Genomic DNA, 26,349 nt, shown 5'->3' with positions numbered 1-26,349 from the left:
AAATTCCTATACGGGCCACACAAAAGGGACTCGTTTACAAACCCTACGGATATACTCAAAGAACTTTAAAGTCTCTAAGAGCAACTAAAGGCAACTGAGTTGACTGTAATGCAAATGAAGACAGTCTAAAATGTCAGGTATGCATGTCTGCATTACAGGTGTAGTTAACGCTGGAGTTTGCGCCTGAGGTACCTCGGGGCGCCGGTGCTCATCAACTTCCACGGAACCGTCCAAGGGAGTCACAAAATGGCACACAGGGTTCTTCCGCTTTTCCAAATCTGTGGTAGGAACGAGAAGATTAGCAGTGCAAACCTCCAAGAAAGAGAGGGCGTTGAGTCCGAAAGAACTACCATTCCGAGTACGTCACAGAAAACCCTCGGATCTTTTCTGAGAAAAAGGATTGTCCCTATGCCAAGATCAAGAGTGGCCCTCAAAACCTGCGGGTTTTCTTCCCCAGTTTCATGCACCACAGAAAGACTCCTAATTTTATTTTGAACACAGGACCGGAATGAGGGAGAAGGAAACAAATCAATTAGGGAGACTTCCGTAACTGTTGAATCTCTTTCAGTTTCAACCATCCCTTCTTATTGTAAAAATATATACCTCTCCTGTTTTAACTGACAGATGCCGTACAATGATATTGAAACAGCTAAACGAAAGTGGAAACGGGAAAGATAACAAAACTATCGACCAGGAAGGGACTACACAAGAGAGAGAGAGGTGTCTTACTCTTTCACTACAGGAAGTGTTCTCCTAAAAGCCAAATAATGAGGGGGGGGAAGGGTTTAGGCTGAGATCTTTTCAGTGGTGGCCCCTAAAATCATACATCTTCCTTCCAAGGGAGATTAGAAGGGGTTCAGAGAACCAGTTAAGCCCCTGTTTTTCCAGGGGGCAGGGGCATATGGGTCACTTCGCTCCCTCCTAGAGGCACGCTTGTTCTTCTTGCCATTTTTGTTTCTTAAGTGCTTCCTGCTCACATTGCAGCTGAAACCTTGTGGGTTCCCGACAGGAGGAGGCCTGTGATTCCCAGACAAAACAAATAACTGTGGTGTCGCGCAGATGTTCCCCCCCCAAGGGCTCGAGCAAGTTCCTTACATTGGATGTACCAGGCCCTCCAGATGGCGTTGTTGAGCCGAATCTTGTCCCTGCACTGAAGCTTCAGGCCTTTGAAATTCTTCCACTTGGGCGAGACCAACTTGCCACTGCAACAGAACACAAAAGTGTCAAGTTTTAAATATATAATAAAACATTCAAAGTAAACAGAGCTCAATACACCAGGCCGAGAGGAGATAAAACTGCCCAGCATTCCATGAAGAAGCCTCAGCTATGACTGACATGGGAGCAGAGGTCAGAGGGATAGCCAGGCATGACCGGTGAAACTAAAACCTTCTTCTCTGGCCACTAAGCCAGAACATGAGGAAGCCATGCAGATGCTTCTCCTCCACCTAATCCTTCCCCCATAGGCTAAAGACATTACAAAGAAGACAGTTTGCTCTAACTGAAACCAACATGCTCCCTTAGCATTGCCACACTCTTTTGGGTTACTGTACCAATTCACAGAGTTTGAATCTGCATAAATACAGTATTCTAGGATAGTGGATTTCAGTCTGTCTTCCAAGGATCAAAAGAAGCCACCTATAGGGTAATCAGAAGCCCCAGTACGTATATGGTCTATCACAACCGATAGCAGTGCCTTAGGGGTTTTAGCATCTCAGAAAGAGACAGAGAGAGATCTTTATCATCCCTTACTCCAGGGTCTTTTTTTTTCCAAATTAGAGGCTTATTTACTGGAGATACTGCTGAGTTTCCTTTCAACAAAGATGAAATCCCTGAGGCAACTGTCAATTTGAAACCTGAGCGCAATCTGTGAACTCATGCCAAGGTGCTTGAGGTGGGAACCTTCCACCTGCAAAGCATGTGCATTGCTACTGATCTGCGAGGAAACTGCTACACATACACAAACACACAGCACCACCACCAAGGAAAGACTGGAGGGGTTTTTTAATAAGGAAGAAGGAGCAAGATTCTCAGAGAAGGCAGCTTAGCTCACTGATCACGGCAGTCCTTCTCCTGCAAGGTGTGGCTTTAGAGGAGGCGGCGATGCTGGGCCTATTTTTGACAGCTATTTGGTCCATGGATGTCGGTGGTAAGGCTCAACACACTTCCACAAAGTCCCACAAAATCTTCTACAACATGCAGAAGCTCCTTGGAAATGCCAAGGTCCTTTGTCACACAAGGCAATAGTATGGAAGCGAACCGACAGGTTTAAAGTCAGCTCTGCCACCTCAGCAATCCCACATACACAGAGAAAGAGAGCTTCTTCCAGGTTTGGTTTCACCTGGCGATCCATCTGCACTAGGAAGATGGGGAAAAAAGCAGCACGGAGAAAACTTAACTTTGCAGCTTCACACATTACTGCCAACTCAGAAGTCATCTTTAAGAAATATATTGGGAAAATGTCAACTCTGCCCATTCAAAACCTCTCTCCCACAAGCAAAACCATGTGCATAATAGTTCTGAGCACACGATAGCTGCATGTGAGAAGTACCATCTTGCAAGCCAGACACAGTACACTTAAATTACTAATCCTTCATGATCTTATGAACCATTGCCTGGGGAGGGGAGGGGAGAGAACCTCTGGCCCTCCGGATGGTTCAGTCTTTAATTCCCATGTGTCACATGTGCCACGGCCCAAAGTGAGGGAGAAGCTGAGCAGACGTTCAGAACATCTGAAGGAGTGAGGAAGAAGTGGTGAAGCCCACTTAAAACGAAGAGATGGATCTCCATTCAAGAAAAATTCCTCAGTTTAAAACATGGCCGTGAAAGAAATCATGAAAGAAACAGAATTAAGTGATGCCCAGATTGTCCCAAATATTTAAGGGATAGCAGAGTTAAACTCTTGAAGGGTTCCTGGCAGCAGCCACGCATCACAAGAGAGACCCATGAAGCGTGATTCCACCTTCCACTCGATCCTCCCGAGAGGAGCCCGGTGCAACACCGTTTACACACATATGCACGTGCATGAAATACGCAAGCAGTGGTCTCAGCTTTGTGTGTGTGTGTATGTGTGTGTGTCTACAGCCTCTGCTTCCAACTCTTACACAGCATTATTCTAATAAATCCTGTAACCGCTCACAGTCTCCGAGGGGCTTAAGTCTAGACGCAGAGACAGCTGGCTTTCTTTCCACTTCACGGCTTAGGGGGCCACAACCAGCTTTATGTGCTTTAAAACCTTCAGGGCGGAATGGATGACAGTTTCTTCAATCCTTTTTAATGCCAATCAACAAAAACGCAAGACTCACCCATCAGGAACACAGAACCAGAAAGAAAGACCAGGGAAAATTCACTGAATCCTGGATTGTTCTATCTGGACTCCTTCTGCCGTAAGCGTAAGGGAGACCGACAAACAGATGGAGCAGACCTTTTCCTACTTGTGTCAGTTTCCCCAACCCAAAACCATCCCACTGAAGTTGGCTATGCTCCCGGGGGGGGAAAACAAAAAGCAACCTTCTACCCAGTCAACCACGTCTACCATAAATTAATCCTCCCTTACTGTCTCCCTCACAGTCATTTCTATGCAGCAGGAGGCTGCTCTGGGACCTAGAGGCAATCTCTAGCAATAACTAATACCTACTGATAAGATATACAAAAGATCCAGGCTTCCCCCTTTTGCTTTTTTTTCCTCTACGCTTGTTAAGAATTTTACTCCTATATCTGCATTGACATTGTAACCACCATTGGCAAGTTTCAAAGAACCATTATAAGATGCTTTCAGATAAACAAAATAAACCGAACGGGGCGGCCATGTGGCAAAGTTTCTGCTCTGTCAATAGGACTTGCCAGACTTTTTATTACTGGGCAGCCAGCTTGTTAAAAGCTCTCACAATGCTCCTGAATATCACTATGCTGGGCCACCATGGAGCATCAGAAAGGTCGTTAGGTCTAGACCCCGGGAACTGCTCCGAGTTTGGGACTAGAAGTAAAGCCCGCAAGGACACAGATTCCCACCGTGGGCCTTGCCAGAGGTCCAAGGACGTTAGGGGTCTGACATAAAGCTTTGTTATCTCTATTATTTCCTCATGTGCTCTCCCTTCTTCCCAGCCTCAACTGGCAGGGAATCTGAAATTCAAAAAGAACTTCAGACCCTTTACAGCAGAGGAATTTATTTATTTATTTATTTATTTATTTTATTTCTATCCCGCCTATCTGATCATATTAGACCACTCTAGGCGGCTTACAGTAAAAACAACAATGTAATTTTAAGACTTTACAGCAGAAACGTAAATAAAAAAATAAAGAACAGAATAAGAAAAAAAAAGATCGTCAAGGGTTTTCTGTTGGGAAGGCCCGCCTATACATCAATGTTTTTAGTTGAAAAGATCAGCCAGTGGCAGTTCTTAAGTTTCAAATATGAAGCCCGATGTCATTCTGGCAAAGGAGAGAGAGATGATTATTTTCTTTAAAAGTATCCACAAACTCACAGCCCTCACAGTCAAAATAAGTTACTAAACAGGTTTCTACTGATTCACAGCTGGACTGTGAACTCCGTATGGTTTACAAACAACCCTGATCATTACTTCACTCCAAAGCATTGGTAAAATCCTGTTCCTGCATCAAACAGCAGAAGCAAGAGTTTTACGCAACATGACTGCATAAGAATGCATTGATGCTGACAGCATTATATTCCATTTGCAAGAATGAAGGCACACACCAGATCCTCTCTGGCTGATATTACCACAGCTCCTGCTATAGCTAAAGTACTTGGATTTCCTGCTCCATTACAGAGCACTGATAATAAAGTGTATGCTATTATTTTCTTTTTTAAAACCACAAATCCCACATCCCTCTCCAGGGACACTGGTCAAACAAAGGCCTATTAGGAAACGGTCAATCAAATGTTTATTTTCCACGACAGCTTTGAGAAGTTGTTTTTTCCCCTTAAACTACAACTCACACAACCAGTCAGCAAATTTACTGAGAGCTGTAGTTCAACTTGGATTCCCTGTCAACAACTAGCCATATAATTATCTCTATCATCAAATGTGGTCGGTCTCAGAAGACCAGATGCTGAAGAATAAATAAAGGAACCTTGAACCTCTCTTGCCTGTGTGAGAGAGGAGCATCAGTTGCTCTCTTCGCCCTGTTTAGGATGCTGAACAGACAAAGAAAACGGCAGTTGCAATGGCCGCATGCAGACATTCATTCAGGAGCTCCTGAAAAGTGGTCTGCAGGCCATAAACAGTAGGCTCATCCTTTTACCAATACCCAGTTCTCTCTTGAACAATCCTGGGGATGAAGGGCTCTACATTTATCTTCCTAAATAGGTAGGAAAAGACTTTACAGTGGTGTGTGTATGTTGCTCTCTGCTAAAAGTGGCGACTTCACGGCCCCAGGGGGCAGCCATAAGGCGGAGGCCCACAGGAATACTGACCCAGTGGAAAGAGAGATTTCATCAAGGAGCCCTTTCAAGCCTGGATTGCCTTTTTTTTGCCCCACAAAGAAAAAAAATGCTTCCAGATGGGCAGCTTTTGTAAACTGGAAAGGCCACCCTTCTCCGGGCCCCTAACATGCCAGGAATGACAAACAAAGATACAGTTGGATAAATGGGCTGGTAAAAAATTTTATGTGGAATTATCTGGAAGACTGAATTTTAAGAATGAAATCTTTTGATCATGCTAATTATTTAAAGACGGAAGTGGCTCCATTGTCTGGATCTGCATAATGTAGGCTCGGATTCTCTCCCTGGCTCTCATCCTCCACAAAGAGAATTCAAGTTCTCAGCTCAGGATTATAGCAAGTCAGATAATAATTAATCACCAACCCAATCCGAGACGCAAGTAATACTTTAATTAAACTGCTTCTCCTAAGGTGACTTTTCTCCCCACAGCGGCTAAATCCCAACAATCCAGGCTCCCACCCTTTTATCCTATTTTGCTTAAGAACAGTAACAATTTTTAAAAAGCTTTTCGTGCTTTCTATCTATATCTACCCAGGAAGACTACAACCCTTTTGAAAGATATGCTATTGAGGATTAGGACTGAGCAGGGAAGAACAATTTAGTCCCTGTCCGGTGCCAGAAGTTTGAAATCAGCTGGCTCATGAAGGACAGAAAAGACAATCAGTACTTTCTCTTGGGACAAACTTCCAAGTCCTGAAAGAGCATAACACTCAGATCCCTTATCTGTGTTATACAGAATGTTTCATCTGTACATTTTGAAACACACGCACTGTTAATATAGTACACATGCTCTTTCACGAGCCACAGACTTTGTGGTCCACATGATCACAGATCTCCTTTGTTTTTGCATGCAACTCCACTCTGAATGTATCACTGTGAGAGAGAATTTGATTTTACGTTCTATGTAAATCAACTCAACACACCAGAAGGTAAGATTTAACATTCGTCTGACCTGAAGGCTTATTTTAGAAAAGCCATTATGGACAGACCGGAGGAAAATATTTCTACTGGTACAACAGGATGTAGCATTAGAACAAACAACCCCAACTTCAGACTGCAATGAAGGGGGAATGGGGTTTGTTTTCCGCTTTTCTTGAAATACTCCCTAAAACGTGTGTCTGTATGCGACACAGACTTTGTTTAAAAGAACCACAGAAAACCTCTTGGGCTGTTTGTTCATGGTATGTTAGTTTTCTATATGCAGATATTTTCTTTTAAATTTGGAGAAGTATTTAAAAAGTATAATGTGTAATATGTAATCCGAAGCACTACAGTTCACTCAAGCCTATTGAAACCTCTGCTCCATGTGCAGAAAATTCAGTTAAGATACAGATTTGTCCTCAAATATATTCACTGGGGAATCCGTTGCAGAAAATGGGAGGATTCTTTTGTTCCTGAAATATTCCACTGCTGGATGGAACCCAATTGTAAAGTCTCTAACGGGGTCGACTTAAGTTTTTCAAGTAAGCATTCTGAATATAACAAGGTATCATTTCCAAACACTCCTGCACCCACAAAATTACAGTGCACGGCATCTGCCTTTTATTACATGCCTCATGCCATTTCAATTAATTAGAATGGTTCACTACAACAAAATAAACTGAAGCCATTTTAGGAGATTTCCCTTACTTCCAGAGCTAAAAGATGCCTTATGATTTTCCTACTTCTCCCTGGGATTGTTTATATATAACCTCATATCTTTTTCTGGGGAACTGGATGTGTGAATTCAGCTCTTTCCAAGCCAAAACTAACAATATTTCTTCAAACAAAGATTCATTCAGAGCATCAGATAAGAACGCTCACGTATTGTGCTCCAGAGCAAAAAGGCAGAAACGGAGGACAAACACATTCCTGTATTGAGCGAATACAATTTGTTATTTCCCTCCTGTCTGGGAGATTTTAATGAAGTCCAAACCCTCCCACTGACTGCATTCAGTTTCCCCGAATGCCTGGAAAGCACATCTCCAGCTAAAAGCTTCAACATATTTCTCCGCCTCAAGGCCTGGAGTGGGAGTACATGGGAGAGGATCCAATTCATCCAGGCCTAGAGATCCAGATGGACCCAACGCGACAGACCTTCTAGGACAGAAAAAGGCTAGTTTGAAGCCACACATTCTTTAGTAACCTCCAAGTTAAGACAACTATAATGTTCTCCATGAAAATCAATGTGTAGCAGACCGAATGATGGATGGACTGAGATTCAGGAGACCTAGGCTGGACTCTCTACTTGCTCATGGAAACTCACTGGGAGGAGACGATGGGAAAAACACCCCTTCAATATCTCACATGCCCTGACTACTTTATTAGGCTTGTTACAGATTGGATGCCATTTGATGACAAACAACAACAAACAGGGCCCTCTTTAAAGACACTTGCCTTTAACAATGGATAAGAAATTTAACAAGGCCTGTTCTTTCAAGAATTACAAGCTCCCAAGGCACTTGGAGCCAACATAAGCCAACACCCTACGATTATAGCATCTCTCCTTGGAAACAGTATAGTAAGACTGGGGAAGGGGGAAAGTTAAATAGTAAATATCGGGTATTAATCACACTCCTAAAATTACCTAAAGCTATAGCACATGAAAGAGAAAACATTTCTGTCATCCACAGTTTTCCACTCAACCGTTAAGGATCCTGCATTCTACTAAAACTAGGTAAGGGTTTGAATAACTGTCTCTAACTGGTTCTCATAATTTTATTATTATGGGCAACCAGAGACCTTGTATTCTATATATAAAACGCCATGCCTTGCTTTTAAGGAACACAGGGAGTTATGTTTACTAAAGAAAAGCATGGATGTTAAGAAACAGAGATAGGTAGGTCAACAGAAAAGTTTGCTGCTGGATATTCCAATATAAATTATGTGGTAAACAAACACCACATGCTCTGCCATTTAAACAGAGTGCCAAGTATCCTTATGCGACTTCTACTGCTCAGGTTCTGCAGCTTTTTGACTAAATGAACCACCACCGCCCCACAATAAAAGTAATTAGACCATGGAATGATTCCAACTTATAGGGTTTTCTGAATACCAAGTGCTTAGAAGTGCTTCACCAATGTCTTCTTTTAGAGTTGCTCTGTGACCACGTACTGTAGCTTGCTCAAGACCACACATGACTATTCTTCTCCTAGGAGGTACCAAACCAGCTAGCCAGTATTAATAATTATGAGCCATCAAGTCAATTCTGACTCATGGCAACCCTTTCCAAATTTTTCTGGGTATCCAGAGTTCTCAGACGTCACATGGTCACAAAAGAAAATTAAGTTTACGCCCTCCTGGGTAGAATCCTATTATACGTCAAAGGGGGACTCCCAGCTCCTATTTCACCTGTAAGAACAACGATGTTCATAAAAACAAATCCCCAGCCAAATACTGTTTTCTTATCAGATTTAAAGTTCCATTTCCTCCAAGTCATGCAGATGTTGTGCATTGGACTGCTGGCTATTAGGAGAAAGAGACAGTAGCATGCATGCTCCAGTAGCAAATGCCTATTAGCCTACTATAATACAGAAGGCTCAACTGTTTTAACTTCATCAAGTTAGGTCAGGAAGCTTAGAAAGAAAATCCTTCAATTTGCAACCACTGCAAAACAGCCCATCAAATGATGCAGGGTCATTTCCAGGCATATCAATGATAAGGATATTTAAAAATCCTGTGTTCCCTACAAGGGAGTGGTAAAAATCATAAGATACTCCTCAAGCTTTTACGGTTCGAAGAAAGGGGTTTGCATACTAGTTCTTGCATACTAGCTCTGCAACATGGAAGCCTATCTAACCAAATTTTTTTTCCAAAACAGTAATTAGCAGAACCACCCAGCTGCAGAACTTTCTGCAATGAATAGCTAAAGATTGCTGCTTTGCATACTAATAACGCATGCACAGAGAACTTCAAAGCGTAGTTGAAAACTCCTCCACCTGTTTAAGTGAGTCAATAGATAAGACTTGAGCTGGAAGAAACCACAGAAAATTTACTTTCCTGGAGCACAACTCTCGGAATCCCCCCCCCCCAGGAAAATAGTACAGTAATTTCCCCAAGATCTGTGGACAGAGCACATGTTTCACATACAGATGGCATCTGTTCAGTTCCTGGCATTTCCCATGTGGAATGAAGGAGGGGATAGCAGGCCATGGGAAAAACTCTGGACAGCCGCTGATAATCAGAACAGACAATCCTGGAACTAGATGGACAGATCGCAGATCAGCATGCAGCTCACACTTACAGATGAGATGACAGTTCTGCAATTATTAGAACGCCCAGCTATTAAACAGCAGCAGGAAATGGAAATTTAAATGCGAACACCCACGTCTTAAATTACTGAAACAGGAACAAACTTGCAGATTTTCAGAACATCCCACAAGATATCCCAACTCACTCTTGGGCTAGGGAGAAAAGTCTGCTTTATGACAGACACTTCATTTGGCATGGTGATAATTTCCCTTCTATCTCCTACCACCTAACAGAATAGAGAAGCTGCCACATGAACATGTTTCTTTTCCGGTGCCACACTACGAGCTAGAAAAGTTATTTTTAATCCACTTCTGGCCTGCTGCCTGTAAAATTAGCCACTGTAATCCCGATACCCTTTCCTTCGTCTGCCTTCTATTTTCCTAATCGTACAACCGCCTCAAAGCTAGGAGGAGAAAGGTGTACATGAGGTGAAACTGAAGTCTGCGTGTCTACTGAACTGTGGATTACTGAGTCAGAGATCAACACACTGTTTGTAACACTTAAGACTGAAAGGGGTGTGACAAAAATTTGAAGTGGATATAACTGGTCATAAAATCTTGACTTTGTTCAAGATACTAGACAAGGTTCTAGAAGTCTTAATGGTCTGGGACTCAAGGAAAAGCTACTGACTTTTGCTGAACAGTGAGCTGTTTAATGCGTGTAACAGGTGGAGAAACCTGAAGCTGGCCCTTCTGTCACGGAGGATAATGTAACATTCCCTGCAGGACATGTCAAGCCTATAAATACACTGAGGACTACAAGGATCTTATTCTAACAGCCTCACTGGTGCTTTGGAAAATCGTACGCTGAAGAGTTGGCTTGCTTCTCGGTTGCCGAACCTGTCCACAAAGCAAACTGTTTCAGGCATGGGAAAAAAAAAAACAGTACTAGTTGATTACTGTTCAAAGCAGCAATAACAGCTCACCCATGAAGCATGTGCTTTAGCTGCAAACATTGAAGGAATTAAACCAACAGAAGCCAGATTAGATATCAAACCACGGAAGGACAAAAAGGATAATGGGAATAAAAACAACAAGACATTTTGGTAAAGTCAAAAGGCCACCGGCACAGGTTGTGAAGGACTACCAACAGTTTCAATGACTTGTATTTTATTTAAAATGATAGCGTGAAGGCAGCCGCATGGACTTCATAAGGCGCTTAAACAGCAAATGCAAATACTTCTCTCATGCACCACAGCTCAGATCCCTGGTCTTTAAAATTCACAACACGGTAGCAATCAGCCCTTTAGGAAACAGAAGGGATGGGACATCTTAACATTCTTTGAATATCTGGAATAATCTCATCCCATCTGTTACTTTGTGTTGCCCAACAAACTCCGAAAAGGTCACAGAACTTCCTGGTCGTTTAAGGGTAAGTTTTTGGGGGCCAAGCAGGATTGTCAACCTTTGTGGCAACTATAGCATAGGCATCCTTCAGTCTCGAGAGACTATGGTAACATGCTCTGAATCGAGGAGTGTCCTCTCCAGAGCATGAAGCCTGGGTAAGGTAATATGGAGGATAGGCTGTTACCCAAGCAGCAGATCCCCCCTCTCCACATTGCTGAAATGTCTGTTTATTGATCTATTTTTCCTCTGACAATGAATGTGGGATGACACTAAAAGTGAGAATACAGTCAGACGTGGTCCCTGCAGAGTGATCTCCCCCCCTAAAGTACAGCACTTGTCCCAAGGCCACCATTTTGTTACCTCCTACCCCAGCCTAAAAAAAATTATACTGAGGATTATTTGCTGCCTCAAGCTGAATCATTTCCTGGGTGGAAAGCAGAGGAAAACCATTTTCACCAGAACTGAAAAATCCACATAGGCTTTTCCGGAAGAAACAGAGAAAGCAAGACATGGCACTAGACAAGCTCAACATTCTTCTCAACTTGTGTCTTTTCAGCCAAACAGTAATGTCTTCCACATGAAAACGTTTGCAGAAATTGTTTTCCTGGAAGGAAAAAATTATACTGTCACCATTTCCTTCCCCAGCACAAAAGATGTGGAAAAGGAAAAGCAACTCTTCTCAGCCGCACCAAATGGTGCTTATCTAAAAACCAAGCGTCTCTCTGTTATTCCCAACCTTTTAGAAAACAGGGAGCAGATTTACAAAGATGGGGAAAAATGCTTTGCAGTTCAAAGCTTTAGTCCATGCATACTTCAAAAAGTCAACTGGCTTTTGGACAAAAAGCTGCCATCTGGACACTGCTCCATGATTCACATTATCATACTCCTAATCAACCACTTTAGACCTGGAATTAACATGGGAACAGAACATGTCAAGCACAAGTAGAACCTGCAAGTTTATAAATAATACTACTAATAATAAGGAGCGAAATACAAGGCACTCTTTGAGAATGACAATTCCAGAGTTTGGCACTAGGAAGCAACCATGTAGCAACATTGTTTCTGAGGGGATAGAAGAACAACAGCCTAGAAGGTAATTTATTTTAAAAATGTAACAAGTTAAAATGTGTTTTAATTTGTAGCTTTTATTGGCTACTACTAAAATGTTGCTTTTTAGGGAATACTATACAGGGTCAACTAGATTTTTGAATTTTTTTAAAAAATCCATTTTACAACTAAGTTGTTGACAACATGTCACTCTCTAAATAGTAAGTAGTGGCTACAATGTATATATGCAATTGTTCTTCAGAAACAACATTAAAAACTCTGAAATTTCTAACTCTTCCAGAATATCTGGGGGGAAATGTAGTTTTTTGCTCCAAAAATCATTACTTTCCAACATATCACTATGCTGTAGTCCATAAATCATTTGAGAGGGTCATATGGAGGTGACTACTTTCACCTTCATTTGCTGCTCAGAGCAGCTGTACACACAACCAAGGACAGAGTCACATAATCTAAACCTTCAACTGTATTCCAGACTGGTGCCAAAGGAAATAAAATAAACACGGAAAACCAGGATGCATTCCAGTTGTGGGAGGCAGTGTTTTACAGTTTTTTTGTTTTCTCTAACACAGATGCAACCCAACCTCCCAAACACAGTGCTTTATTGGAGGGCCACACAAGATCTACACGCCATGTCAGAAATTAACAAAGCAGGGTTAATAGGAACATACAAGTGGCTTACGCCAGAGTCTCAGGCAGTGATTTTTCATATCATCTGCTACTACATGATCCCTTTTAATTAGAAATGATTCTTGCCAGCCACAGAGCTGTAGCTGATGAACAAGATTCTAATCCCAAGGGCTCCAGGTTTCAGTGATCCAGAGCATGTACAGTAATTAAATACGTCGGTTATAAGTGCCCGAAGCAGGGATGGAAGACAGGAGGTCCTCCAGAGGTTGGTAAACATGCTGCTCCCACCATCCTCACCCTTGGCTAGGCTGATGGAAGGCACAATCCAGCATCATCTGGATGGCCACATATGTCTTATCCCAGACTTACTGACACACCAACTTGAGTACCTATTCAGATGTGCTTGCAACTCGGGCTTTCTTACTTGCCAACAGAATCAAGGCAGGTGGCAGGCAACGATAAGAGTATTTTTAGTAATTGCATCCTATTTATGGAACTGCCCTTGTGTATCTTTTGATGCCAAGCAAACACACACACATTACAGACTTTCTGGTGTGTTAGAACTACATTTGCCTTGTCATCTTACTTTTTTATTTTTTACACTTTTATATTCTGTATGTTCCCGCCATTTCTCTTTCCACAACAGAACAAGCTGCTAGTTGTTTCTCCATGTTTCAACTGCTAGAAACCTTCCGACACTAACTTTACCAGCCCCTCTGAGACGTTTCTGTTGATAACATACGGTGGTTTTGCTGGTGGGTCTCCACATGCCTTCGCAACGATGCAGAAGCAAGTGAGGATGCAAACACAACGGTTAACTGAAGACGGCCAGTTTCTCGGCTAGTTTCTGCCGCTTGAGCACAATAGGGAGGTAGGAACAGTACTGAGGTGGGGGGCAAGTCTTCCAATTGTTGCTGAGGGCAAGAACCAGTGCTGACTATGGATCATCTGCCAGCCCTCCACTCTCTCGTTTTTCACCAGCCACTGCCTATCAAAGGCCCCCAGACTGTGCTCACAGAGTTTGCATCACCCAGCCCCTGTCCAGAGACGTCCAGCGTGAATACTCCGACAGCTTGTACCTTTCCTCTTGGCAGAACTGCGCTGCTCCGAGTGGCATGTCAGGACAACTCTGGGAACACTGATTTATCTCCAATCTGGCGCCAATCTTTAGCAACTGGGACAGAACAAAGTGGTGAGAACTCAAGCACTGCCCCACTTAGCACATCAGAGCCCTTCACCTTATCAAGTGGCACTTAATTATCCCATAAATGTGGCGAGTGGCGGCGAAAGAAAGCAGTGCCATCAGTCCCGTTATGCCCTTGATTGGCTCAACAGGCAACCAACAGAGAAATCAAGGAACCCAGCTGCATAAGCATTCACACCTCTTGAAAAGGCTTTCATTCTAGAGACTAGAGCAAAATAAATATGATGTAACATGACTTTCAAGAGGTACAGTATATGATTTGATTTTGGAGTGATGGAACTGCATTTGATCTCAATTGACTGAATGGCATTTAACCTTATCTTCAGTGAATGAGAGCAGCACAGAAACATTTTGTTAAACACAAATTGATCATAGTTCACTTTCATCTAGAGTATTTTATACGTCAGGAGAAGGTGGCAGGCCGAGGTAAATTAGGTCAGACAGAGCTTTGAGGCTCCAGGACATGCAGCATATTTTTATCAGATGTTTTAGATGTGTTCAGTTTGCTTTAATTAATGTTGTTTTTAGGTTTAATTGTATTTCAATGTCAATATCTTAATTTACTGTGCTTTTAAACAATTTTTAAGCTGTTGCACACCACCTTAAGCCCTTTCCCTGGGAGAAAGGCAGGATATAAATTAAATATGTAATGCTACACAAACTTTGTTCTTATCTCAAGATTGCTGAAAGACCAAGGAAGCTGCTGAAAACAATGAAATCTGATAAGGAAACTACACATTACATACGTACAGAAAAGACCCAATGACATATTTTCACATTTAATTTGCAGTTCATTTGATCCTAATCTACAGTTCACTGCAATGGTCAAACCGATCTGGAAAAGGTCCAGATTTTCAGATAGTAACCAACCATGCCTACACAGTTCCCTGAAAATTTAATAAACTATTACCTTGGAAAATAGAAAAATGATGACCACATTACATCTCCATAGAATTCTTGTGAAACATGATTTTATGACCAACTACTTCTGGCTGAGAACGGAGGTTTGAGCACAGATTGGCTATTTTCATAGACATTCAGCATAATTTAGGGGAAAGTTGGAGAAGACATGCTTAAAATTGTTCTTGAACCTACAGTATTGAACTGTCTGTTCAAAACAGGGGTGTGGCCCTCCAAGTAAGGTTAGATGGCAATTCCCATCAGCCTTAGGCAGCCTCGTTAATGTTCAGGGACTTTGTTGGTAACATCCAGGAACTCTGGGAGAGCCATATATTCCCTAAGCCAGTTCAAATCCTATAGGTTTCAATGGCCGTCAAACACATCCATCATCTGGTGTTTTGATATTGTTCTGTTATCTGTACACAAGTAGTCAAAATTAGGTTGTTCAGATTACTTTAACTCTAACGTCTCACTGTGTTTGGGTTTTGTTTGTTCATTTGCATGAAATCCTATTAATCTTCTCTAGGAAGTTAGGGTATTTGTGTGTTGTTTTTGTTTTTGTTTGTCTGTTTTACTGACACTTATTTCAGCATAGCAGTGACATGTGAAGATAAGTTTTGTAAGCACCAAGATGATTGTTGCATGTGATGAACAGGAAGTCAAAATCTGAATAAGCAAATTAAAACTGGGGTTGTTGTTGTTGTTTTTCTTTTCAACAAGGTTGCTGAGTTGGAGAAGTACAACCGTCTTAGACCTGCACAGCTGGAAGGGACCCCATGGGTCATGAAGTCCAGTCCCTGTCAAGGAGGCACAGCAGAGAATCAAACTCCCAACCTCTGGCTCTGCAGCCAGAGACCTAAACCACTCAGTCCTTGCTTACAGAATGTGCGGGAGACTTTTCAACGTCTGCTGGCCTGCAACTTGCACAATTCACTTTTGTTTGCTTTGGTGTAACTGCCAAAGAGAAACGGTCTTCTGCCAGGGCACACACGTTACTAGGCACTTCTTAGAAGAATTCCATGTGAGCTGGAGACATTTAAGATACGAGGTGCCTCCAGCTTCTTTATCTGCTCTTTAACTCACTGATCGCTCACAGTTAAGGCCATATGGTAAATATTTTCTTGCAAAAGGCTCTGCTGAAACCAGTAACCTGATTGATGTCTGAGCCCGAAATTTGGAAAACCAATCTACCCTCTGTTTTGCCTTCCTCAGCTGTTTTGTTCTATAAATAACATAACTTTTCACATTACTCCCACCAGTAATTGTTACTTGAGGAATCCAGAATTAGCACATCCTAAACAGGCACCGTATTTACTGCAATACTCCAAACACAGCTTTCACAGAGAGAACAAAAGAGCGTCACCTCTCTCTCCTTCTCCCTCTCCCTCTGTTTATGCGATGTGGAGCAACATACAATTCAGATGATGCCCTTTCATTCAGTTACACTTCACTGTCATTAAACTATACTTAGAAAGCAAGCATGCCACTTTTCAGCTGAAGTGAACAACTCTGACCCTCCAGATGCTCTGGGCTGTAACTTTCATCTGCTCCAGACAACAAAGCCCATAGAAAAGGATTATGGGAACTACAGGCCAAAAACATACCAGGGTTAGGGAGGGTCTTTAAAGTTGAGTGTTAATGAAATAAGACATATAACAAGCTGTTTCTTCAGCCCTCAACACATATTTCCTAGGAATTTTTTTTTAAAAAAAAACCAACTCTAGCCAGAAGTTCTCCCCATTCTAGCCAGATCTTGTTTTGCTAATTTAAAATGCTCTGGAACACAGTCACAATGGGAGAAATGTAAGTTCCTATGGAGTAAGGATATTCCAGCAATGAAACTAAGTAGCTTCTGGAAGATAAACATCCTGGCAGTTATTTACAGAAATGTCTGGGATGGTGAAAGATTGCCTAAAAGTTACTCTGACAAAAAAATAATGTACCGAAATGTTGCAACCAGAATGACTTTTAACCCAAGAAATGTCACATTTTCTGAGAACCAGATCATTCTGAGTATGAATCCATTTTGGGACATTCAGTTACGAAATCTCCTGGCAGCCTTAAAAAAGATGCATTCTGGAATGATATTTATACCAAAAGCTATGCAAAAAGCAAACATAATTGGTAGTGTAGACACATATAACATCTTTAATAAACAAGTTGTGATCCTTGTGTTGTGCAACTTGTACTTTTCCAAGCCGGCATTTCATACAGAAGGATATCACTTAAGGGCATAATGATTCACGTACCAAGAATTTAAGCCTAATCAAACTGGGTATCATTCAGTACCAAGTAAACACCCGTGTGATCAGGTTCGATGGCATCCCAGGGTATCCCTGTTTGAAGTCAGGATTGGAGAGGAAAATGAAGAAAATCTGACATAATCATAATGCTTGACCCAGAGAATCAATTAAACATATATGGTCCACGTGGATCAATCAATGTAACTTGCTACCATAGCAGGATCTCTTATCTTTAGTATTTCCCACAACAGACAGCCCCATGAAGACCTCCAGATAAAAATTTCATCTGCCTCCAGCCAGCCTGAAGATGATATTTTCAGGACAAAGAGCTCTTTCTAATTGCCCTCCTTGGCTCCCTACAAGCTATGAACCAGTGTACCCTCACTTCACATGCACCTTAAATGTATCCAGAGTCCCAGATCTACAAGGACGCATCTGGCCCTGATTCATAGCTTTTGAAAGGGATTTTTACCACAGTTGCAATTTAGAGAACTCTTTTTTCCACTTCTTGCTCCAATTAGTTAACTGACTTGTTACATTATTTTTTGCTTTTCACTTGTTTTTCATTCCTGAGGATGATGGGACTAAGTAGTAACAAAATAGTTAAATAGCAGGAAAATGGCCTAATATTTGAAAACACCATCAAAGCATTTTGATCCAGCCCCAAGTGAAAATAGTAAGTATTGCCACATGGGGAGGGGCTGAAATATGTTACTAGTTATTGTATTACTATCCAACAAGCAGCAACAGAGCACAGAGTTCTGACTCCTGTCTTCGGAAGATGCCGGCCACAGAGACTGGTGAAACATTAGGAAGAAAAAATTTCAGAAACACGGCCAAACCACTGGATCCCGGCCGTGAAAGCCTTTGAGAATAATACATTCCCATTCAACCTGATACATTCTAATATTACCCTTTTCTAATATTAACAATAGACTTAGGGGGAAAAGGTCTGCTATTCTCTCACTCTCTGTGAAAAACTCTACCTGTTTCAGGTGTTAGCGTGAACAAACACGGATAAGAGACTCAGCTTAACAGGCGAGACAGCTAATCGGTTAAGGAAAACTGTCATTCAGCTGCCAGCATTAAGACCAAGGATCTGAGGTCAAAGGAGATAGTTAACCACATGATCTAATGGCCAATGTACTAATCATCATCCTTGCCAGAAAAGAACCTTTTTTTACCACAGAACTACCATGGTGTAAAAAAATAAAAAATGCTTGCTAGGCCAAGCACTACCCTTCAGAGCAGAAAAAGGAAAGAACAGAAGGACAAAGCTACCCTGCATTGCTAGTTGTATATAAATGTAGAAAGATATAAAGATATATAGAGGTTATCTCCATATCTACAGCAGGATAGCATGCAAGTATACAAAAATCAGAAACACACTAGAAAATTGCCACTGGATCTGCAACCGACAATTATGTTACTCATTAATTACCCAGAAAGAAAGGAAGAGGGAAGAAACAGCCTACGCTACTCACCCTCCTTAGCCCTCACTTTCAGACCCTGCATTTAAGATTCAGGATAAGGACTTCCAAGGTTCTTAGACACTATTTATCCCTTTAATAAAAGTGCAATTATGGGGAGCACAGAGGAGTCGAAAATGTCTGTGCTTGTCCTTGCTGTTCAAATTAATATAAAACAGATAATGGTAGTATACTTCAGTAGCCTAGCGACCGGAAGATCAATGTTTGTGTACAAAAGGCATAAGCAAGGCTGAATAACTAGAAAACGCTGCCTTTTCCCTCATGCCAACATGACACTGTCCAATTAGGAGGCTGGATTTTACCTATTTAAACTTTTATTTGACTGCTATGATAGAAAATGTTTGTATTCACCGTTCTTTCAAATACTGTAGCTGCCTGCTTTGATTCCTCTGTACAGTGTCACACAGAATGACAGTAATACACCACAATGATGAGCATGTTTTCCTCTGCCACTGAATGTTTCTTTTGTTTTTAACAAGCAGCTTCCAACATTGTTTGTGATTCTGAAATTAGTCCTAGAAGTGGAAACAAACTGTACCCCTATCCCGAGGGAGATTAATGAACTAGAATACAGATAGCTTTGCTGATCCAGTGGCATGTTTTAAGCCACTAATCTGTGTCAGAGACTACAGTATCTCGACTGTTAAGCAGACTTTGCTTAAGATAGATGCATGGCAGGCTGCTGTATTTTAGGTAAGGGTGTTAGCAGGCACATTAATTAGCCTAAGCCTCTTGTACCTTGTTTCTTGAGCTTGCCTTGACTTGGATAAAAATAAAGCTACCTTTGCTAACTGACACATCAAGAATGACATGTGAAATTATTATTTGGAGGATATTACTCGGGCCCCTGGCAGCCTTCCTCTTACATCTGCCCCCTCCAAAGGAAAAAAAAAGGAAGTAGTTACACCATTTTTATTCAAGCAAAACTGAGTGACTCTCAGGCGTATTTATTCATTTGTCTCACCCGGTGGACACCTTTGTCCTAGTAGTGGGACTCCTAAATTATCTGTTATTATTTAGTTTATTACTTATTTAAAATATTTTTTACTCCAATTTTCTCCTTAAAAGGATCCAAGGTGGCTTACATCAATAAACAACAATATAAAAGCTAGCAACAGTGAGTATGCAAATACTAAAAAGAATCAAATAAATACTATATGAAAAACGTAAGTTATGAAACAGCTGGCATGTTTTCATCCATAACAGGGGAGGCACAATCGTGAAGCATCCTGAAACAACAAGAATACATACCTGGAAACATTATTTATTTATTTATTTATTTAATTTTATACCCCACCTATCTGGTCGATATGACCACCTCTAGGCGGCTAATTACCTAATCAAGATTACCTAATCAAGACTAGTCACAGCTAAAATTGATCTTTGACCTTATTATTGCTACACTTCAAGCAAGCATTTTAACCGCAGGCAAAAAAAATGCTCCTACAATCCTCTGTAACTCTGAAAGAGAAAAGACAAAAATCCCTGCAGGTCTCCTTGTCACAGCCAGCGAACTCTACCAAGTGCATAGAATATGGCACAGAATGTACATACTGGCTTTTATCCTAAAAATGAAACATTTGACTCCTCACTGAATCATTCTAATTTTCTCCTGTTGAGGGGAGAACAGCTAACCAACTTCAGGAAAGAAAGAAAAAACAGCTTCAAAACAACACATGTGCAATATATTCTGGTATTACTTAAAACAGATTTGATTTGGAAGTCACTGTCCTTACTAGAGGCAGAGGATCAGAGATTAACCTCTGTTCCCTTTCTGTTCTGTGTTTGTGTGAGTTTTTGCTTGTATGCCAGTGAATACCCACTTTTGCCCCTGAAGAGACAAGTTCAAACTCCAGTGTTGTGACTTCCATTTCAACAACCACAATGGGTGTCATAGGGCTCATCCCCCCCATAAACTGGCCTAGTTTTTTTTTTAAATCCCCCCAAGTTGGCAGCCATCATCACATCTTACAACAGCAAATTCCACAGTATTTCTATGCATTGTTTGAAGAAGTACTTCCTTGTGGATGTCATCAAGCCATTAGGCAATATGGACTTATACCAAGTTTTAATATTATGAAAGACAACATATCTAAATCCATCTTCTTTATTACAAGCTTAAGTTTATACACCTCACTCATGTCCCCTCACTCATGTCCCTTATCTTACAACAACTGACTGCTGTTTAACAGAAGTCCCCAGATGTACCATTTCCCAATAGAGGGAATTCTTGCCTTCCACATCATTGGCAAAGACTCCAACACAGATTTCTGAAACAAATGAAATATTGGAAGGCTTTTTTTTTTTAACAAAATGCCTTTCAAAGGTCCGAATGGTTTGCTCACTGTAATATAGTGACAGATTTGTTGTGATTAGCCACTGTGGGAAACAGGATGCAGGAATAGACAGGCCTCCAGTTGGATCCACTCGTTCACATGTTTGTCATCACCTCTTAGCTGACATTAGCACAGATCATATTCCTGACAACCAACAGCAGAATCACCCGAGAACAGCACAGCAACTAAAACAGCCTATAAATGAAATTCTTAGCAGTTCTTCTCCCAAGGGTTTCAGGCAACATATCCATCAATGTTCTTTTGAACACTCTTTTCCTTTTGAAAGAAATTCACATGTCTTTTCTCATATTTGTTCAAGGGAATGGAGATGGTGAGGAGGGGGGGGATATAATGTGTAATTGTTTCATTTTTGGTGGCCAAAGAGGTAAAAAGAAATAAAAAGAGCCCGAAAAACCCACAACACCCATCAAAAAGAAAGCTGCTTGCCTGAAATAGCTTAAGATTTTTCCTTCATAATCCTGTTCTTCCAATGATCTGCATCTAACAGCTTTTGCTAATTTGGGATCACATAAATGCAGCTGTTGAACACATACAGCTGCTAGTACTACACAGGAAGAGGCAGACTCTCACAAGCCAAGAGTGGCATATGTTTTAAAAAATATTCATCTACAGAAAAACAATCTTCATTTGTTCATCTCACAGGATTTAGGATAATGTAAACATCTCCCTTGTGTACACTTAGACACAAGATATGAAACTGCTGGAGCAGTCCTTGATCCCCTCCTCACCCTGACTCATTTTTCAAGGGGGGGGGCAGGAGACGTAATCAAAGAAGGAAGAAGACAGAAACTGAAACGAACTGAAAGCTCCAGTTCCGTTTCCTGCTTTTTATGATATCCACCCGAGGAACAACTTTAAGGAGAGGGCTGACTAAAATGAGGCAGAGTTAGGCTTCTGTGTTTGATTTTTTAAAAAACCCAATAATCTTGTAGGGCCTTAAAAGCTTACAAGTTCCATTTGGCTTTGGATTTTTGTGGCCCTCTTCATGAAATACAAGGAGAATCCCTTCCCCCCCCCCCATATCATTCAAGTATTTAGACCCACACTGCAAAGTTGATGTAAGGACATAAAAAATACAAACATATTAGAATTATGATGACTGGAAGGAACTAGTGAGATTTGAAAAATATCCCAAACAATACATCATAGGACTTCAAATGCCTATTGAATATTCTCATAAAGTCACCTCTGAAATTAAAAACAAAAGCACACCCTTTACAACTATTTGCAGAAGAATAAGGTACATTTTTGGCAAAACTGGAATGAAAGAAATAGACAGACATAATTATACAGATTCTATTTAACAATCCTTACAGGTTACACCACCACCACCACCAAGCCCTTGTAGGATAAGAAAAAAGGTGCATGGGACAACCACTGTACACTATTTTTATTTATCAACATGATCATCAAGCTGTGGATGCATGGATCCTGTTAACAACCTGCCACCATCACTCAGGAAGAACCACTAGTCCACTTTGCAGGGCTGATGTCAGAAAGCCATGCAAGACACCACTGCTCAGATGAGAATAATGCTTCTCATCAACTCCAAACTGTAGAAATTACATGGGTTTTGTTAACTGTCTCCTTCCTCCTCCTCATTACTCAAGCATACCTCTCACAGGGACATTGGGAGGATCTGGAAGGTACGTAGCGTGCCCAGGATGAAATTCTTTATCAGATGGAAATAACAATATTCATCTTCATCATCAAAGCATGCAAATTATGGGTTTAATGGAATACCTCCTTGGCTCTTCTCCCCTTTCATCACTGAAGCGCCCCTACTACCCTACCTCCTAGGGCTGTTTTTGTGAGGATGTATACAATGTAGATACACCAATTCTTCACTGGATGAGAATAATAATGTTCATAGTCATCTCCAGGCTGTGAGATTCATATGAGTTTCAATGACTGACCCCGTCAGCTACTCCCTCATCCCTCAGGCCCTGCTGCCCTACCTCACAGGTCTGTTGTGAGGATCTACATGGTGTAGACATACAAATTCTTTGTTGGATGATCACAACCATGTTCATATTCATTTCCAGGCTGTGGCATTTAGCTGGGTTTCAATTACTGACTCCTCAGTCCCCCGCATACCTCAAACTCTGCTGCCCTACCTCAGAGGGGCGTCGTGAGGATAAGAAAGGCATGTGATGTGCAGACACTCCAAAACTGCCCAGTATAATGCATATGCATTAATGGGGCGGTATATAAATTAAAGCAGTGAATAAATAGGAAAAGCAGGGATAATGTTGGTTTCAACATTCCCTCCAGAGACTGTGTTTCCTTCCTTCTAACCCCCTGATTTTTCCTCCTCTCCTCAGCATCCTACCTCACAGGGCTGTTGTGAGGACAAGAAAGGCCTGCGATCATCCTATTTTTTTTCCCACTATCCTCTCCAGGGGTTCAAACTGGGCCTCCTCCCTTCTCTCCCCAGCTTTTGCTCCCTCTCCTCTCCTACCTCGCAGGGTTGCTGTGAACCTCAGCCATGAGGCCACCCGTCCCTCTGGCTCTGCCTTGGGGTGGGGTAAGAACAAAAGGGGGCTTTAAGGATAAGATTTCACCCCCCCACACACCCCAAACCCCCTTTAAGCCCCCAAATACATCTCCCACCCCCAAACAGAAGAGGGCCTTAAGAATAACATTTCACAGCCCCCCCAATAAGACACCCCTTTAAGCCCCCCCAACACCCACCCCCTCACAAAAGAAGGGGGGCTCTCCCTCTCTCTTCCCCCCCCCAATTCCCTACCTGTAGGCCAGAGTCATGCACTCGAAGAGTTTGGTGAGGGAGGCGTCGATGCTGAGGCGGCCGCCCCCGCCGCCCCCGGACCCGTGGCCGCCTCCTCCGGATCCGCCACCGCCCCCTCCATCCCCGCCGCCGCCGCCGCCATCCCTCCGTCGTCTTCGTCGCCGCCGCCCATCCCGGCGGCCCCCTTCGTCCTCCTCCCCTTCTTCCCCGTCTTCGTCCCCGTCCCCGTCGTCTGTGGCGGCGGCGGCTCCGAAGCGGTAGGTCTGGCAGGTCTGCTCGTTGACGGTGTCGAAGTCGTAGCCCTTCTTGGGCGGGTGCTCGCTGTGAGGCGACGACACCATGAAGTGGCCCGAGTGGATGATCTGAGGCGTCTTCCCCGGGCGGGACCCTCCGCCGCCGCTCCGGGGCCGCCCCGACGGGCTCCCTTGGCCGCCGCCGCCGCCCTCCGGCTCCTCGTCGCCCGCCGCCGCCCCCGCCGCCTCGCCCAGGCCGCCGGGGCCCTCGGCCGCCCGGCCGTTCCCGTCGACGCCCCCGCCGCCGTCGTCGCTACTGTCCTCGGACGACGACGACGACGAGTCCTGGCCCAGGGCCGCCGCTGCCGCCGCCGCCGCCCGCCGCGAGAGGGACGAGGAAGGCAAAGAAGGCGGCCGAGGCGGCGGCGCCCACAGGCGGAACCTGCCGGCCCGCGCGAAGACGTCGGCCGCCATGGCCGGCCGGGAAGAAGGGGCGAAGAAGACTGGGAGCGGGAAGAGAAAGGCGAAGGGGAGACCCCCTCACCCCAGCGGCCGAGCTCGCCTTGCCCGCCTCGCCGTCTCTGAGGGGCGGAGGCCGGGCTTGGCCCCCGTCCCGCCCCTCGGCCCGGCCTTCCCTCTCTCCCTCCTCAGGCGGCCGCCTCCCGCAGGCCCCGCCTCCCTTTTTCCCCTTCCCTTTTCTCTGTTTTTTACCTCAGGCGGCCGCTTCCCGCCTTCTCGGCCTCGGCTTTCCCTCAGGCGGCGCCGAAAAGGGAGGCCGGGGTCGCCTCTGAGGGGGACGACGGTGGAGTAGGGTGGGCGGGGAGGAACCCCTTCGCAGGGGAGGAAACGGGGCTGGCTGCCATCATCATCCTCATCATCCTCATTTATTCCTCCTCAAAAACACCAGGCACAGTCGATTATATAAAAAAATATGATTATTAAAGACAAAAGTGCCAGGCACCGTCCAATTTAAATCATTAATCAAGAAAAATACAGGGCAGAATCCCGTCAACATTATCAAACGTATTCTTGTAATTTAAAAGGATAAGCGCATTGGATGGTTTTATAGAACAAATGCAAGTTTTGACCAGAAACCTTAAGTTTCTGTGGGATGTTCCTCATAGTCCTATTCCAGAAGGCTTTTAATTGAAATAACATCAACCGTGGGTCCTGATGGCAATTTTAATTATATTTTAATCATCTTTTATTGTATTTTAATTGTTGTGAGCCGCCCAGAGACCTTTGGGTAGAGTGGGCAGCATATAAGTTTAATAAATAAATAAACATTGCTGTTTTTTTTAAAAGCTTTGATGGTGTTATTTCAGAGTTCTGCACTTAGTTGTTATTATTATTATGGAGAGGAGTGTCTCTCTCCTTGTCCAGAATCCTATTTAATGAATCCTATTGGCAATTCCCCTAAAGTCTTTCTGCGGCTAACTGCCACCGCGCAGGAGGCATCTCAGGCCACCTACTCACTCTCACCCCTGAAGAGGCACCCTGGCCCTCCATCGGTTAGCAGCAATTAGCCGTGACAGCACAGGCTTTGCGCAAAGCGATGCATGTTAAGAAACGCCGACGAATATGCAATCCTAAGCGTATTTACCCAGAAGTCCCACGACGAAACATATTAGAGAATATGTGGACGTAGAATTGCAGGCTTAGGAACACAGGAATCTCCCTTACACTGAATGAGTAGACCTTTGGTCTACAATGGGCGGGATAGAAATCCAATAAATAAATAAAAATAATTCATCTTTCTAACTGGCAGGGCTCCTGTGGACTTTAAACCACGGATCTTTCCCAGCCTTACCCGAGGACTCAAAAGTTGCTATGTTCTGAATGCAAAACCTAAGTTATCACATGGAGCTATAGTCAATTCCGTAAGACAGTGCTTCCCAACTTTGATTCCCCGGATGTTCCTGGACTACAACTCCCAGAAATCCTGGCCAGCACAGCAAGTGGGGAAGGCATCTGGGAGTTTTAGTCCGAGAACATCTGGGGACCCTAAATTGGGAACCACTGACTTAAAACATGGGAAGGTAACGCAGCTTTAGAGGGTGAACGCATTCGTCCTTAATCAAACAAGTCAGACAGTGTTTTGTGTTGTGATCTTAAAAGTTTATTCTTTTTTTAAATGAAAACCATTGTACATGGTACAAATCTACTGATGGAATAAATAAGTGAGGAGGGGGGAAATTATACTGCTGTACAATACACACAAAATCATTAAAGACGGAGAAACAATTAGGTATCTTTTAAAACCCCACAAAAATCCTTTACACCTTCTAGCGGGCCTTTTAGATATAAAGAACATTCCAAAAACATAACCATGTTTTGGTGTGAAGAAAGCTACCCGAAAAAAGCCAGTTAAGTTTTATGCTGCCTTGCCAATTGGTTGCTGCTGTTTTTGTTAAGTGCCAGCACTTTTTGGAATGTTTTAATAA

The 26,349-nt window shown here is 42.9% G+C and overlaps 1 protein-coding gene across 2 annotated transcripts in view; it reads right to left on the bottom strand.

Annotated features, from left to right (window-relative positions):
* The window catches only part of MLXIP (MLX interacting protein), a 37,866-nt gene extending 13,361 nt beyond the window's left edge, over positions 1-24,505 (bottom strand). The window contains exons 1-3 of one of the 2 annotated variants that reach the window (XM_072983491.2): positions 23,673-24,505; positions 1,096-1,202; positions 193-278 (exon numbers count right to left, since the gene is read on the bottom strand). In XM_072983491.2, coding sequence (XP_072839592.2) covers positions 193-278; positions 1,096-1,202; positions 23,673-24,379 — 900 coding nt within the window. In that variant the 5' untranslated portion in view covers positions 24,380-24,505. The remainder of the gene's footprint in view (positions 1-192; positions 279-1,095; positions 1,203-23,672) is intronic. The other variant, XM_072983490.2, reaches the window with a different exon arrangement.
* Between the last annotated feature and the right edge of the window lie 1,844 nt (positions 24,506-26,349).

The sequence above is a fragment of the Pogona vitticeps genome, chromosome 14 (genome assembly GCF_051106095.1).
Source record: "Pogona vitticeps strain Pit_001003342236 chromosome 14, PviZW2.1, whole genome shotgun sequence".
NCBI lineage: Eukaryota > Metazoa > Chordata > Lepidosauria > Squamata > Agamidae > Pogona > Pogona vitticeps.
Note: the sequence above shows the minus strand (reverse complement) of the source record. Positions and strands in the feature narration are given on the sequence as shown.